At 37.2% G+C, this 16,796-nt stretch overlaps 1 protein-coding gene across 2 annotated transcripts in view; it reads right to left on the reverse strand.

Annotated features, from left to right (window-relative positions):
• The window catches only part of LOC125661939 (beta-hexosaminidase-like), a 36,796-nt gene that overhangs the window by 10,612 nt on the left and 9,388 nt on the right, over positions 1–16,796 (reverse strand). For both annotated transcript variants that reach the window (XM_048894108.2, XM_048894107.2), the window contains exons 5-9: positions 13,327–13,481; positions 12,014–12,468; positions 3,089–3,717; positions 1,406–1,490; positions 939–1,170 (exon numbers count right to left, since the gene is read on the reverse strand). In XM_048894108.2, the coding sequence (XP_048750065.2) occupies positions 939–1,170; positions 1,406–1,490; positions 3,089–3,717; positions 12,014–12,468; positions 13,327–13,481 (1,556 nt within the window). The remainder of the gene's footprint in view (positions 1–938; positions 1,171–1,405; positions 1,491–3,088; positions 3,718–12,013; positions 12,469–13,326; positions 13,482–16,796) is intronic.

The following is a 16,796-nucleotide window of genomic DNA, read 5'->3' on the forward strand; positions in this document are numbered from 1 at the left end:
TCAGTATCTACAGGCATTCTTTAGATCTTGAGGAAGCCCAGTATACCTGAGATTTGACAGCAATGACCTGTCCACATCTGCTATTTTCTTGTAATTCAATTGTTTTTAAAAAGGCCCCTGAACAATGCAATTTCAATATAATTGTAATTTCCCCCTTTATATACCTGTACATGTATTATAAATTACACAATCAGAAATCAAACAATAATTCGCACAATAAGTTTTAAAACTTGTAACCTATTGAAATAATTTATGTCATCAATATATGATACCTCTATATTTATATCACAAATTATTCATTGAGTCAATGACAGAGAGAGAGAAAGAGGGGTGGGTGTAGAATGTGTGTCAGCTACCCTTAGGAATACAACCATTATTCAAACACTATGACCACAGAAACTCTGCAGAGGTCCCTGAGACAGGTCCTGTGTATATCAAAACTATATAAAAAAAAAACATGGACAGGTAGATTTCTGCCATGTTCTGCCACTGTGTATTTCTTTGAGTACCATGGGATATAGCAATTAACACCTTGGTAGACCCTGGCCACTCCAGGTAAATAACATCTGTTTAGATTAGGCTCCGCCTACATTTTCACTGACCGTACGGTCATGAGATGGGTCTTTAAGAAGATTTTTAAATGACCCTACCCTAATTTTGCATTTTTGTGATTATCTCCCCTTTTAAGAGGGCATGGCCCTTCATTTGAACAAACTTGAAAGCCCTTCACCCAAGAATGCTTTGTGCCAAGTTTGGTAGAAATTGACCTAGTGGTTCTGGAGAAGTAAATGAAAATGTGAAATGTTTACGTCCACACTGACGACAGAAACGGACAAATTTTGATCAGAAAAGCTCACTTGAGCCTTCAACTCAGGTGAGCTAACAAGAACAGTGGTCAAGATAAATATGCAGCCTTTATATACTGACAATGCACTTGCCTCTAATGTTTTCAGGGGCCTTTAAGGGGGGACAACCTCCTGAGCACAGAACTTCGTCTGACATTTCTGCCCCATTGTGTCTGGTTCCCCGGTTCCAGTAAATGTTGTCTGGCTGATAGTTAAAGGTGGTCCGGCTGTCTATGTACCGGGTCGCCCAGTACAGTCCCCTCTCCTCAGGGTCAGGCTCGTAGGGGTGGTCAAAATACAAACATGTGGCAGGGGACATAACCACCTGGAAAACATGATTTTTTTACATGAGAAAAAAAGTCCCTGAATGTCACTTACACTGTACATATCTCTATCAGAAAAGCAGCTCTAGAATAAGAACTTACTGGACTAACAAAGCTTGTAAAGCATCTTCCAGTAATTTGTTTTATACAAGACATTATATAAATTTTATTATAATTTTTATACATCAAAGACTTGGTTATCAAATCTAAACAACAGTGTTAAGCCCAGTTACATACCTGAAAACCAGCATTGGCAAGCTTGTAGGCCAAGGAACCTCTCTTCCATTCCCAAATGTTAGTCCAACTGTAGACGTAGAGTTGTCTGTGTACAAAAAAAAAACATCTCACTGAGTACATGTACCAGTAAAACACATCTCACTTACATGTACCAGTAAAACACATCTCACTGAGTACATGTACTGATTAAAACACATCTCACTGAGTACATGTACCAGTAAAACACATCTCACTGAGTACATGTACCAGTAAAACACATCTCACTGAGTACATGTACTGATTAAAACACATCTCACTGAGTACATGTACCAGTAAAAAACATCTCACTGAGTACATGTACCAGTAAAACACATCTCACTGAGTACATGTACTGATTAAAACACATCTCAATGAGTACATGTACCAGTAAAACACATCTCACTGAGTACATGTACTGGTAAAATCACATCTCACTGAGTACATGTACCATAAAAACACATCTCACTGAGTACATGTACCGTTAAAAACATCTCAATGAGTACATGTACTGGTAAAAACACATCACACTGAGTACATGTACTGTTAAAACACATCTCACTGAGTACATGTAAAACACATCTCACTGAGTACATGTAAAATCACATCTCACTGAGTACCTGTACCGGTAAAAAAACATCTCACTGAGTACATGCACTGGTAAAACACATCTCACTGAGTACATGTATCGATTAAAACACATCTCCATCTCACTGAGTACATGTACCGATTAAAACACATCTCACTGAGTACATGTACCAGTAAAACACATCTTACTGAGTACATGTACTGGTAAAACACATCTCACTGAGTACATGTACCATAAAAACACATCTCACTGAGTACATGTACCGTTAAAAACATCTCAATGAGTACATGTACTGGTAAAACACATCTCACTAAGTACATGTACCAGTAAAACACATCTCACTGAGTACATGTACTGATTAAAACACATCTCACTGAGTACATGTACTGATTTAAAAACATCTCACTGAGTACATGTACCAGTAAAACACATCTCACTGAGTACATGTACTGATTAAAACATATCTCACTGAGTACATGTACTGATTTAAAAACATCTCACTGAGTACACGTACCAGTAAAAACACATCTCACTGAGTACATGTACCAGTAAAAAAACATCTCACTGAGTAGATGTACTGGTAAAAACACAGACGGACGGATGGGCAGACAGAGACAACCCGATTCCAGTATACCCGCCCCACAACTTTGTTGCGGTGGTATAATAAATTGATCTATCTGTAGGTCTAAATCAGGGGCAACAAAGCATAAAGGAATTATTATACAGTTGAACTTCAGTATCTCAAATACCATGAATATGTCAAAGTGATTCGGAAGTCCCAACTACATATTCTTTAAGTGTTTACCCTTGATATCTCAAATCCTTGGATATCTCGGAAGTTTTTTCTGGTATCTATTGGGATTGAGATAACGAGGTTTGACTGTATCTTCTATTAAGACTATTACACTTTGTCATCTCTTCATGAATGGAGAAGTGGGGGGGGGGGGGGGTGGGGGGGGGGGGGGGGTGGGGGGGTTGAACAAAAGCTGTCAAAGTATCAAACACTCCCTCCTCCTAACTTCATTTTCCAAATCACTTGAAATAATTACCGGTACAATGTTTTCAAATCTATAACTTACCCCACTTTACTTTCATCCAGTGGATTCTTTGGCTCCAGTCTATCATTAAGCACAGCATCCTCCCACAATCCAACGTGCATTCCCTCCATCTTAAGTTCTGTTATCAACCTCTTGAAAAAATACTTCTTTAAATCATAGTAATCATTCAATTTGTTTTCCACTTTTAATTTTTCACACACAGGTGATTTCTCCCACGCCCCACGTGCCACTTCATCTCCACCCAACATGTAAAATGTCAAAGGTTGAACGTCCTTGTGCATGTCGTGAAGGTCAAGCAGAACGGTCTTGAAGAAGTCATATGTTGAATTCATACATGGATTTACAGCATTGTCTGTATGGGCCTGTGCAGACCTGTATCTGGAGTGATCGTTCGGATCTATGAGACGGTAGCTCGGATTTTTTGTTTTCCTGTGCCGCAGCTCCATAGCTTGTACAGCTGATCTGGAGTGACCTGGAACATCTAATTCTGGAATGACCTGGATGTGTCTGGCTTTTGCATACCTTAAGATCTCCTTGTAATCTTCCACTGAGTAGTACCCAGATCCGGAGGTGTTGCTGTACGGACCGGATCCTAATGATGGCGGGAGACACACCTCGTTCGCTTGGTCCATGCAGCGTTTTGATGCATACTACAAATACAAGACATAACAGCTGTCATTTCAATCCGTCCCGAATCCCTGAATTCAACAGGAGGTCTACGTTCACATTTTGCCTGTTTCAGTGGTTCATTTTTCACTAAACCTTAATGCAAATATTTACCCCAATCCCCAAAGTCAGTGAATAAAGTGTATTGTACTTCTGTAGCCAATTCATGGTATTGACCTAAAAACTGTCACTACTTGAATGCAAGGTGAAGATAACGAACAATATATAATGCTGCATGAAAAAGCACACAGGATTTCATTACGTAGTCAACAGAAAGCATGAAAGACGTCTTCTAGATTTACATATGTGTTCATGACGTTACCAGTGTGGGCAAAAGAAGAATAGTCTCATCAACCACCTCACTTTTCTTGAGAGGGAAGATACGTTTCTTCCAAGCAAAATTATGTCCTATATTTACACAGGATAGCACAATTAGTTTCACGATGTGAAAACATACGGACAGCACTATTGAACAAATGCAACAGCCAGTGGCAGATTTAAAGGGGAGGCGCAGCCCCCCCCCCCCCCCCCCCCCCCCCCCTAAAATTTTCAAATTTAAGGTGTGTCCGATCCCAATTATCAAAGATTCATCATGACTAAATCATCCTTCCTTGTTTAACACCCCCCCACCCCCCCCAAAAAGTAGATGCAGATAAGAAATTCAGATGTCAAAATGTACAGAATGTATTGCAGTTTTGTGTGATATTACATATCTCATTCTCATCATATGATGTACGTTTTCTAATAATTCTGTGTTTATCATTAAATAGCCACTGGAGTTACAGACCTTTTTCATACCTCGTCCACCAAAACAAAAACAAAAAAAACAGTCGGACCTATACCTACCATAATTCTAGAAAGCATGCAATAGGAACCACACAATAATTTCTTTTGGTCCATGTTAAAGCTGTGAAAAATTACTAACACATCTGATGAGAAAAGATGATCCGAGGACTGAGCTAATGTTAGTGCGTATTACAGATTTCTAGCTAAAGAAACTAATCTCCCTTCACAAATGTGCATCATTTCACCAAGAATACTTCCTTTCTCTTAAATCTGATTACAACTTAAACCACATAGTTCTGATAGGATATGCTGGTCATGTTGGAAATTGTCAGCTGCCAGAAAGCAGAGACATACCATATTCACCCTATTAAGCGACCCGGGTGCTTAGGGCTATTCCAGAAATAAATACACTGGGGGGTCGGGAGGCACCTTTTGTATATACCAAGCACCCATAAAAAAATAAAAAATTGCCCCATGACCCATCAAATTGATAAAATGCATTCTACAATGACCCATCTAATTAAAAAAAAAAAACTAACCAGACCCACCACAAAAATATTTTTAAAAATGAAAACAGTACAAATCTCGCAAGGTTTTCGGGACAAACATTCTAGTAGTCAATGACGCGGTAATGCCTCTGCGACATTGTATGATAGTAGTTCTGAAGAAACGATGTCACATCAACAATCAAAGGCATCTATGGCGGGAATGTAGGATAGATTGAGAGTCCAAGCGATGCTATTATCATGAAATGGGTATGGATATGTTTTTCCACGAATCGTTCGTCTTCTAATGGAGGCCTCTATATCACCATCACACTGACTGATAAATATAACGCATCGGTACCCTCGCATAAATCAACCAAGGTTTGTCTATTTTTATTAGAAAACGGAATACCTATTGATTTCAAAATATTCCCAAGATCGATGCACTGTAAACTGAAATAATCTACAGAGTTGGCCGCCATCACATCCCAAGGGACCCTACTAAACGCGCCTCTAATTTGAAGAGTGCTGTAATGGAAATAGAAAGTTATGTGCCACAAAGAGCGACAACTCGAATAGTTCTATGTTACTTCCGATTTCCGATTTCAAAAGCAGCATTTCGAAAACACCTTTTCAATTTTCCCTCCGACATTTTGTAACCAACACGACAAGAGCGACAATAAAAATATTCTGAAAACTCAACACCCATGTGGCACAAAATTAAAAAACAATAGAAACTACCCACTACCCATAATAAAAAAATTTTGAACAGTCCAACCTTTGCCCCCCCCCCCCCCCCATTTGATCATTTCTGGAACAGCCCTTAGAAAAATTAGGGGAAAAAAGGGCAAGGTATATAGAGCTTTGTTTTGAAAAATGTCCAGTGAAATTTTGACTTTGAGAAATGTTTGAATAGATACTAGAATTCTAAATGAGTTATTGTTATACTTTAAGATAATATAATCAACTCTGCTAATATTCATTGATTTATTATTCCAAATCATCAAAACAACATGTTAGAATCACAAAGACATATTTAAGCTAAGCTACATGCATTACCAGTATAAGGTAAGTATGTTGTATTTAAATGAAGGGCACTTAATTTTTGAGAAATGATAAAAAAAAAGTCCCAGGGGTACTTATAAAGAGGAAGGTGCGCTGAATAGAATGACAACGGTATGATAGATGACTTAGAAGCTGTGATCAGACACTCACTTGATCTCCCAATTCTGCTGAAAAGATCAATATTTACTTTACAATATATGATAACAGGGAAATTCACTTGGAAACAGTTTGATCTTTCACAATCATTAAACTGTGTTTCTTTATCATAATGTGCATTGTTTTAAAGATGAGTCCTTCCACACACAAAAACTATATATAACCATCCAACACCTAGCAAAAATCCCAACAGGCCACAGACCAGTAATGAAAATCAGCACTACTGCCCCACAGACCAGTAATGAAAATCAGCACCACTGCCCCACAGACCAGTAATGAAAATCAGCACTACTGCCCCACAGACCAGTAATGAAAATCAGCACCACTGCCCCAGAGACCAGTAATGAAAATCAGCACTACTGCCCCACAGACCAGTAATGAAAATCAGCACTACTGCCCCACAGACCAGTAATGAAAATCAGCACTACTGCCCTACAGACCAGTAATGAAAATCAGCACTACTGCCCCACAGACCAGTAATGAAAATCAGCACTACTGTCAACAAATCAGTAATGAAAATCAACACTACTGCCCTACAGACTAGTAATGAAAATCAGCACTACTGTCCCACAGACCAGTAATGAAAATCAGAACTACTGCCCCACAGACCAGTAATGAAAATCAGCACTACTGCCCCACAGACTAGTAATGAAAATCAGCACTACTGCCCCCAGACCAGTAATGACAAGAGGCCCAAGGGCCTAGAATCGCTCTTCTGATAAATTGTACAACCCCACCATTTCTATTCTTAGCCTCTTAGTATTCTAAATCTTTAGTTAAATCCTAAGAATTCAAAAAAAGTAGGTCAATGTTGACCTACTTTTTGGTTTATACATTTTGAGAACCCAAGAAATATCAACTGACAAAGTTTGATGATTTTAAGCCAATTCGTATCTGAATATTGAAATATAGCTGTCAAATTCCAATCGTAGGTCATGGTGACCTACTTTTTGGTCAGCGAACTCCGAACATGCAAGACCCATCAACTGACAAAGTTTGATGACTGTAGGTCAAATAGTATCTGAAATATATAAATATAGCCGTCCAATTCCAAAAGTAGGTCAAGTTGACCTACTTTTTGGTCGAAACCCTTCGAACATGCAAGACCCAACAACTGACAAAGTTTGATGACTGTAGGTCAAATAGTATCTGAATTATAGAAATATAGCCGTCCAATTCCAAAACTAGGTCAAGGTGACCTACTTTTTGGTCGACACACTCTGTAGACTCAAGATGCATCAACTGTCAAAGTTTGATGATTGTAGGTCAATTAGTGACTGAAATATATAAATATAACTGTCAAATGCCAAAAGTAGGTCACAGTGACCTACGTTTTGGTCGATACACTCTGAAGACTCAAGATGCATCAACTGACAAAGTTTGATGATTGTAGGTCAAATAGTGTCTGAAATATAGTAATTTAGCTGTCAAATACCAAAAGTAGGTCACGGTGACCTACTTTTTGGTCGACACAAACCGAAGACTGAAGACGCATCAACTGACAAAGTTTGATGATCCTAGGTTGTAGAGTGCCCAAAATATGCATCTAAAATTGAAAATGTGAAATTTGAATATCTGCAAAATTCAAAAAGTAGGTCACTGTGACCTACTTTTTTTATAAATATGTTTCAAGGCCTCAAGATGCATCAACTTACAAGATTTGATGATTCTAAACCTCTCGGTATTTGAAATAACAACTTAAAATATATATATAAATGATAAGCCATAAAATTCAGAAAGTAGGTCACGGTGACCTATTTTTCAGTTGACGCATTTCAAGGTCCCATGATCCACCAACTGACAAGTTTTGATGATCATAGGCTTCAAAGTGTCCAAGATATGCATCAAAATTAATTTTAAAATAAATACCTGATAAATTCAAAAAGTAGGTCACCGTGACCTACTTTTGAGACAACTTGACACAAGGTCCTAAGATGCATCAACTGTCAAAATTTGATGATCCTAGTCCTTATAATGACTAAAATATCAAAGATTTAAGGAAATATAAATTTAGGTCAACTTTGAAGTGATCTTGAGACCATGCCCTTTGCCCCAGGGTAATGCCTTGAACAATTTTTAATCTACAACATATCCTCATCCTTATGTGTAAGTTTGGTGATAATCTGCCCAGTGGTTCTTGAGAAGAAGATTTTTTAGCAACCACTACTTTTGTTTGTATTTTCCTGATTATCTCCCCTTGTTAAAGGGTCACATCCCTCTATTTAGTATGTATGAAAGCCCTTGGGCCAATGATACCCTGTAACAAATTTGAAAAAAATTGACCAAGGGGTTCTTGAGTTATAGCCCTTTTTCTAAAAAGTTTACGCACACCGCACAGCGCACAAATGGCCATAGCATTAGCTCTTTGAGCCTTCGGCTCAGAAGAGCTAAAAATCAGCACTACTGCCCCACAGACCAGTGATGAAAATCATCACTACTGTCCCACAAACCAGTAATGAAAATCAGCACTACTGCCCCACAGACCGGTAATGAAAATCAGCACTACTGCCAACAAATCAGTAATGAAAATCAGCACTACTGCCCCACAGACCAGTAATGAAAATCATCACTACTGCCCCACAGACCAGTAATGAAAATCAGCACTACTGTCAACAAATCAGTAATGAAAATCAGCACTACTGCCCCACAGACCAGTAATGAAAATCGGCACTACTGCCCCACAGACCAGTAATGAAAATCAGCACTACTGCCCCACAGACCAGTAATGAAAATCAGCACTACTGTCCCACAAACCAGTAATGAAAATCAGCACTACTGCCCCACAGACTAGTAATGAAAATCAGCACTACTGCCCCACAGACCAATAATGAAAATCAGCACTACTGCCAACAAATCAGTAATGAAAATCAGCACTACTGCCCACAGACCAGTAATGAAAATCAGCACTACTGCCCCACAGACCAGTAATGAACATCAGCACTACTGTCAACAAATCAGTAATGAAAATCAGCACTACTGCCCCACAGACCAGTAATGAAAATCAGCACTACTGCCCCACAGACCAGTAATGAAAATCAGCACTACTGTCCCACAAACCAGTAATGAAAATCAGCACTACTGCCCTACAGACCAGTAATGAAAATCAGCACTACTGCCAACAAATCAGTAATGAAAATCAGCACTACTGCCCCACAGACCAGTAATGAAAATCATCACTACTGCCCCACAGACCAGTAATGAAAATCAGCACTACTGTCCCCTATCTGATAATCAGTAGCAGCTTGTATATAGATCATACATCAATGTAATCTGATTGGTTTTCAAAAATGTTAGTAATGCTGTAAACATTCTCATGGTTTTTCAAGTATTTATATGGTAAATTCTGAAAGTTCAGATACAGTAAAACTCGAATATAGCGAACACGGATATAGCAAAATTACGGCCATAGCGAAGTGAAAACGATTTCCCCGGCAAATTCTTTATATATTCTATATAAAAATCTGCGTCTATAACGAACACGGATATAGCGAATTTACGGATATAACGAAGTACATTCCTGTTCCCCTTGAATTAAAAATGAACGTAAAAATCACCTTTTATAACGAATTTGTTTTTTTCATTTTAAAACTCTTTGTGATTTTTAACAATCATTTTCCATTGACATAAAGGATCCACACTTATTACAAAATTTCTGTTTGTATTTTTTCAAAAAAGTTTGTTAAAGGAAAACAATACTTACACATACATTTAGGAGATATATTGTCGGTATTGTTTACTATTCTCATTAATTAAATTTGAAGTTTGATTGCATTTATTTTATCGTACACTTCTTTATTTGTGTAAAGCAACAAGTAAATGACAATTGCAATAGACTGTACATGTATGTATTGCGCAAAATTTTGTTGACATTTCTCTCTCCACATGTTCTTGCATGACTTAATAATCCAACAAGATAAATTATCATATATAAATCAATGCGTATATTTCTTGTATAAAAATATTTCTTCTCGAAAACATATAGGCTTCATTTCACTTAAAGACAATACAAACGCAAGTATATCGATTGCTGCTTTTTTATATAACTGGTATAAATGTAGAACAAACCAGTTTTATAATGAATACATTATATTTGAATTATGAATTTGCTATAAACGTATAACAAATTACGCTTGTAGCGAATTTTTATAAAGGGTCCCCAAAAATTCGCTATATCAGAGTTTTACTGTACATGTATTGCATGACATTATCATTGTTAACACTGATTACAGGGGCGGATCCAAGAATTGTGGTTATAGGGGGTGCCACTTTATAAGGCAGGGGGTTTGGGGACCGCCTTGAGGTGGGGCCCAGGGTGCAAAGCCCCCAGAAGCTCCTGGATTTTACAGATTTTATAGGGCTTGAAATATGTCCCCTATTTAGTCATTTGTACTATTTTCTATCATTTTTTATAAGGTGAAATTAATAAAATGATGCAAATTTTAAGGGCTTTTCAAAAAAATTCAGTTCTTCCAATAAAATAATTCAAGAAATCAAAAGATTTTGTCATTTCTCCGGGAGTGCAAGAAATTATTGCCTCTTTTATCGTTTAGTACATTTTTCTAAACAAGATACGACGATTTACCTTAAATTTGAAATTTAAATCGCCACTGGATTAATGGTTCAGATATTGAAAAAATATACACTGTGGATTGATTTAGGGATTTTTTTACCCCTTAAACCAGGGGCCAGGGCCTTCAAGCTTGGGGAAAATAACGATATTTGATTGAAATTGGGAAATTTGTTTCATACAAATAAATAAGAAAAACAAGCAAAAAGTTAACCATTTGATATTTCATTATCAATGTGGTTAACAAGCTTTAATTTCCGGTCTTTGACAGAGAAAAAAACTGTCAAAAATGTTTTGCAACAGAGGACTGCAAAATTTAGGTCTATGCTTGATGCTTATGACCATTGAACAGGGAGGGATCTTTATCATGCCACACCTGCTGTGACATGGAAACTCGGTTTTTTAGGTCTCATCCGAAGGACCGCCCCATTTAGTCGCCTCTTATGATTGATTGAATATTATTTAACATCCCTTTTGAGAATATTTCACTCATATAGAGACGTCACCATTGCCGGTGAAAGGCTGCAAAATTTAGGCCTAAGGTCGGTGCTTACAGCTGTTGAGCAGGGAGGGATCTTTAACATGACACACCGGCTGTGACATGGGACCTAGTTTTTGTGGTCTCATCCGAAGGGCCGCCCCATTTAGTAACCTCTCACGACAAGCAAGGGGTACTGAGGACTTATTCTAACCTGGATCCCCACCAGATTAGACACTGTGATTGATAATATTGAATTCAAGTTTTAAATCTTTGAAATTCTGTCTCTTCATAACTAAAATTTATGATGCAGTATGTCCTCCATAACTTATATCTCTTACTTTTTCTTTTCCTTTGTTTGTAGCTATAGTATGTATATGTCTTGTATTTTCTTTTTTTATTATTATTTTTAGTTTTTTTTTTTGTATTCACGATTAATCAAGACAACTTACCATTATCTTTTATTGTTCATTGTACCTCATGTACCACCAATGGATGGTGTGAGTGAAAATAAATGAACTCTCTCTCTCTCTCTCTCTTTCTGTTATCTTTTATTATTCATTATACCTTATGTACCACCGATGGATGGTGTGAGTGAAAAAAAATGAACTTGAAGTTGGAAGGAGAAAGAAATCGAAGAGATAATAAACTACAAAAACTGATAAAAGACACATATGCACAAGAAAAAAATCTTCAAGAGGTACGAATTGTCATTAATTTGTTTGAAGTTTTGAGTTACATACTTCTGTTAATTCTGGAAAGCTCCGGATCTCCAGCCTCCATCCGTCGTCGTCCGTCAGATGAAAGTGAAACTTGTTGACCTTATACATTGCCATCAGATCCAGCAGTTTCAAAATGGTTGTCTTGGAAACGAAATTACGACTAACGTCTACCATCAGCCCTCGATACTCAAATCGTGGGGCATCTGTGATCTTTATTTTGGGAAAGTGATAGCCAATGAAATTAGCCTTCTTGTCATACTCTTTCTTCCGAATGGAGAGAAGTGTTTGAACTGCGTAAAAGGCCCCTGCATCTGCATTTGCATGCACTTGGATGGAATCCGAGTTGGGGTCAATCAAAATCTCGTAAGCCTCCTTTTTAGAGAGACGTGAGTCACTGGGTAAACTGACGTTTTTTTTAGCGAAGGTTATGACACTCGTCACTGCCCCTCCCTTCTTCATATCCAACTGAAGCAATTCTGAATTTAAAAAAATATATTTGTCAATACAGCTAAACTTGATAAGTATCTCATACATCAATATCTCGAATACCATGTACAACTGTTGAAGTGAGTTAAAAGTCCCAAGTACATTGTATTTATGTATTTTAATCTCAACTCATCAAATATCTCAAAAGTTTTTTTCTTGGCACTATGAAATTCGAAATAACATTCAGGTTTGACTAAACTTTTAAAACAATTTAACAATGGTATGAGAGCTGGATATTGCATCAAGTCTAATTGCCCGGGATTCAATCTCATTCATGAAATGCATGTAAATTTTATCGCCATGCAAGTCTTAAACAGATTAAATGTAATGTTTTTATGAATAATAAATTACAAGACAACAAATTGTATTTTTAGATTTTTAATTATCATTAATTTTATTTTACAATAATTGTTAAAACCATACTTGATATTCTTACAAATGAATTTCAAATAAATTTAGTTATTTTCTCTGAATACACAATCCGTGTGAAGAGACCACCTGTCATATGGGACTTTTTTACCATTCTACAGGGAGTTCACTATAATTGTGTTCTACTGTATAATGAAGTTTGGTTATAACGAACTGTTCTTCGTTAGCCCAGAGAATTCACTGTAATTATGTTTTACTGTATAATGAAGTTTGGTTATAACGAACTGTTCTTCGTTAGCCCAGAGAATTCATTATAATTGTGTTTTATTGTATAATGAAGTTTGGTTATAACGAACTGTTCTTCGTTAACCCGGGGAGTTTCCTATACCAGTGTTTTACTGCACTAAAAGCTGTTATTCTTAAGTGAGTCTATATCAAGCATTTTATATTAAGGGCAACATCAAGAACCCCCTACACACCTGCAAGAATCTCCGCTTCCTTCTTGAAGTTTTTTGCGCTGATGGTCCAGTGGGTGGAGACGAGGAGGTAGTCTTCTTCCTTACCCTCCACCATTAGGGGGGTAGGGATGATGGCATTGGTGGGAGGCCTTAGTGTGTTTACTATGGCCGAGTTCCTGCACAAAAGTTTATATTACTTGTAAGATTTCATTTTCTATTACTGAAAAGGAATAGAAGGTTAAGCTATTGTGTTTGTACAGTTGAACATTGGTATCTGGAACACCAATATCTCGAATATCATAGATATGTCAAAGAGAAAACCCCAACCACTTATTCTTTAGGTATTTTACCCTCAATATCTCAAATTCTCAGATATCTTGAAGTTTTTTCTAGGTCCATTTGAATTTGCGATAATGAGGTTTGACTGTATGTTGAAGTTTCCTCTGTGAGACATATCATTCACTAGGGAAGATAACTCTTTCAATATTACATCAGATACAAACAAGGGTACCGGCAAAAGCAGTGTTCGAAATTGGTGTAAGACTTGGTATAGACTACGGGTCTATGCCAAAACAAGATAACACAGACCTCATCGAATTGGCATAGACCGCCACATTAAAAAGAAGAGAATAACACAAATCTAAAACATTGTTATTCACTTCTAATTTACCTACAGAGCTAAAACATTGTTATTTACTTCTAAAGTACCTACAGAGCTAAAACATTGGTATTCACTTCTAATGTACCTACAAATCTAAAACATTGGTATTCACTTCTAATGTACCCACAGAGCTAAAACATTGTTATTCACTTCTAATGTACCTACAGAGCTAAAACATTGTTATTTACTTCTAATGTACCTACAGAGCTAAAACATTGTTATTTACTTCTAATGTACCTACAGAGCTAAAACATTGTTATTCACTTCTAATGTACCTACAGAGCTAAAACACTGTTATTTACTTCTAATGTACCTACAGAGCTAAAACATTGTTATTCACTTCTAATGTACCTACAGAGCATATTTGCTCTCCATTTCCATAACAATGTCCTCATTTCCTCATAAACTTCATCAGACATTGACTTTTGGGATATAACTCTATTGCTTTAAACCTAGAAAATCGGCATAGACAAGTTGGTCTATCACGATTACAACTAACATAGACTGGTGTCATTTGACATGGACTCTGCACCGTCTATCGGTCTATGGTTAATTTCGAACATTGCAAAAGTACGCCAAGATAATGAGAAGACGTTTCCAAATAACCAGGGTTTGACACTAAGGCACGTCCGACCGACCGAGTCTACTAAATGATAGGTCCGGTCGGGTAAAATGTCGATTTACTAGTCCGACTGGTCGTGTTGAAAAAATAAACAAGAAACTTTACTTTAAACCCTGGACCCGTGTCCCATGTTTGATATCTGTCCAGCGAAGAGTTCTCCAGCTATTGAGTGGACCATATCTTCATAAGTCCAACGTAGTTTGACCCTTGATCTTGTGACCTCAAAATCAATATGGTTCATCTACTCTCTAGGTAGAATCACTATATCAAGTCTGATGTCTGTCAAGCAAAGGGTTCTTGAGATACTGAGCGGACAACACTTGGTCTACCGACCAACAGGTACAAACGAAATATGCCCTCTTTTCAAGGGGGGAGGGGGGAGTTAATAGCGAATAAACCTTATCATTTGTTGTTTGTGACTGTTAATGCTGAAATAAGGGTCGCAAACTGAGTTTTACTGGTGATACAGTAGCAGAGCTGGTAATTAAAAAGGATCTTTGTGACTGTTAAATCTTCAGCATTAACGGTCGCAAATAACAAATAAGATGATAGTAATTCAAATTCTAATACGCTTTGGGTCGATATCTATGCCTTGAGTTTTGCTATTCTGTTAATGAAATACTGCACGAAATGTTATGCCTGACGTTGTGTTTTTTGCATCATTGATTATGACATCACAATCGAAACCTTTCCGTTCTGTGAATTCATTTATCTGCCTCCAAACTCTGTGCATTAAGCAACCAAATTGTAGATTACAAAGAGTTAAATGAGCGTGATGAGAATAGTTGATTACTCTAAGCTTTGTAAATTAAATCTGCAATATTACTGAATCAGCTGTGGCTGGAGTACTAGTCATGTTGATTAAGATTAAAAAAAATTGCTAGCACATATGTTCAATAATAACTTCAATGCTAGGAATACTTAATGCTAGGAATACTTAATGCTAGGAGTACTTAATGCTAGGAGTACTTAATGCTAGGAGTATTTGATGCTAGGAGTACTTAATGCTAGGAGTATTTGATGCTAGGAGTACTTAATGCTAGGAGTACTTAATGCTAGTAGTACTTAATGCTAGTAGTACTTAATGCTAGTAGTACTTAATGCTAGGATTACTTAATGCTAGTAGTACTTAATGCTAGGATTACTTAATGCTAGGAATACTTAATGCTAGTAGTACTTAATGCTAGGATTACTTAATGCTAGGAGTATTTGATGCTAGGAGTACTTAATGCTAGGAGTACTTAATGCTAGGAGTATTTGATGCTAGGAATACTTAATGCTAGGAATACTTAATGCTAGGAGTACTTAATGCTAGGAGTATTTGATGCTAGGAATACTTAATGCTAGGAGTACTTCATGCTAGGAGTATTTGATGCTAGGAGTACTTAATGCTAGGAGTACTTAATGCTAGGAATATTTGATGCTAGGAATACTTAATGCTAGGAATACTTAATGCTAGGAGTACTTCATGCTAGGAGTACTTAATGCTAGTAGTACTTAATGCTATAAGTATTTGATGCTAGGAGTACTTAATGCTAGGAGTACTTAATGCTAGGAGTACTTAATGCTAGGAGTACTTAATGCTAGTAGTACTTAATGCTAGGAATACTTAATGCTAGGAATACTCAATGTTAGGATCACCTAATGCTAGGAGTACTTAATGCTAGGAGTACTTAATGCTGAGGAATACATGTACTTAATGCTAGGAGTACTTAATGCTAAGTGATGTACCGATTGTCGCCGACTTTCGATTGTCAGTTGTTATAACTGAAACGATGTGAATAATCGATAGTCATTTTGAAAATCGGAAATCGTTAACATCGGTATTTTTTTGTTGTTGATAATACGAATATTCCTGCCACGACTTATCTAAAATCAAAATTGGCTGACAAAGCTGAATCATCCGATAAGATTGAATGATTGAATATTGTGTAACATTTCTCTTGAGAATCTAGCTATCTAGCAATCTTTCACACACATGGAGACGTCACCATTGCCAGTAAAGGCCTGAAAAATTTAGGCCTATATAATATGCTCGGTGCTTACAGCCTTTGAACACGGAGGGATCTTTATCGTGCCACACCTGTTGTGACAATGGGCCTCGGATTTTGCCTCTTACAACAAGCAAGGGGTAATGAGGCTATATTCTAACCCGGATCCCATAAGAACAACAAAAGTCAAGAGATCTATCCCTATCCCGGGAAAATA

The sequence above is a fragment of the Ostrea edulis genome, chromosome 8 (assembly GCF_947568905.1).
Source record: "Ostrea edulis chromosome 8, xbOstEdul1.1, whole genome shotgun sequence".
Classification (NCBI taxonomy): Eukaryota; Metazoa; Mollusca; class Bivalvia; order Ostreida; family Ostreidae; genus Ostrea; species Ostrea edulis.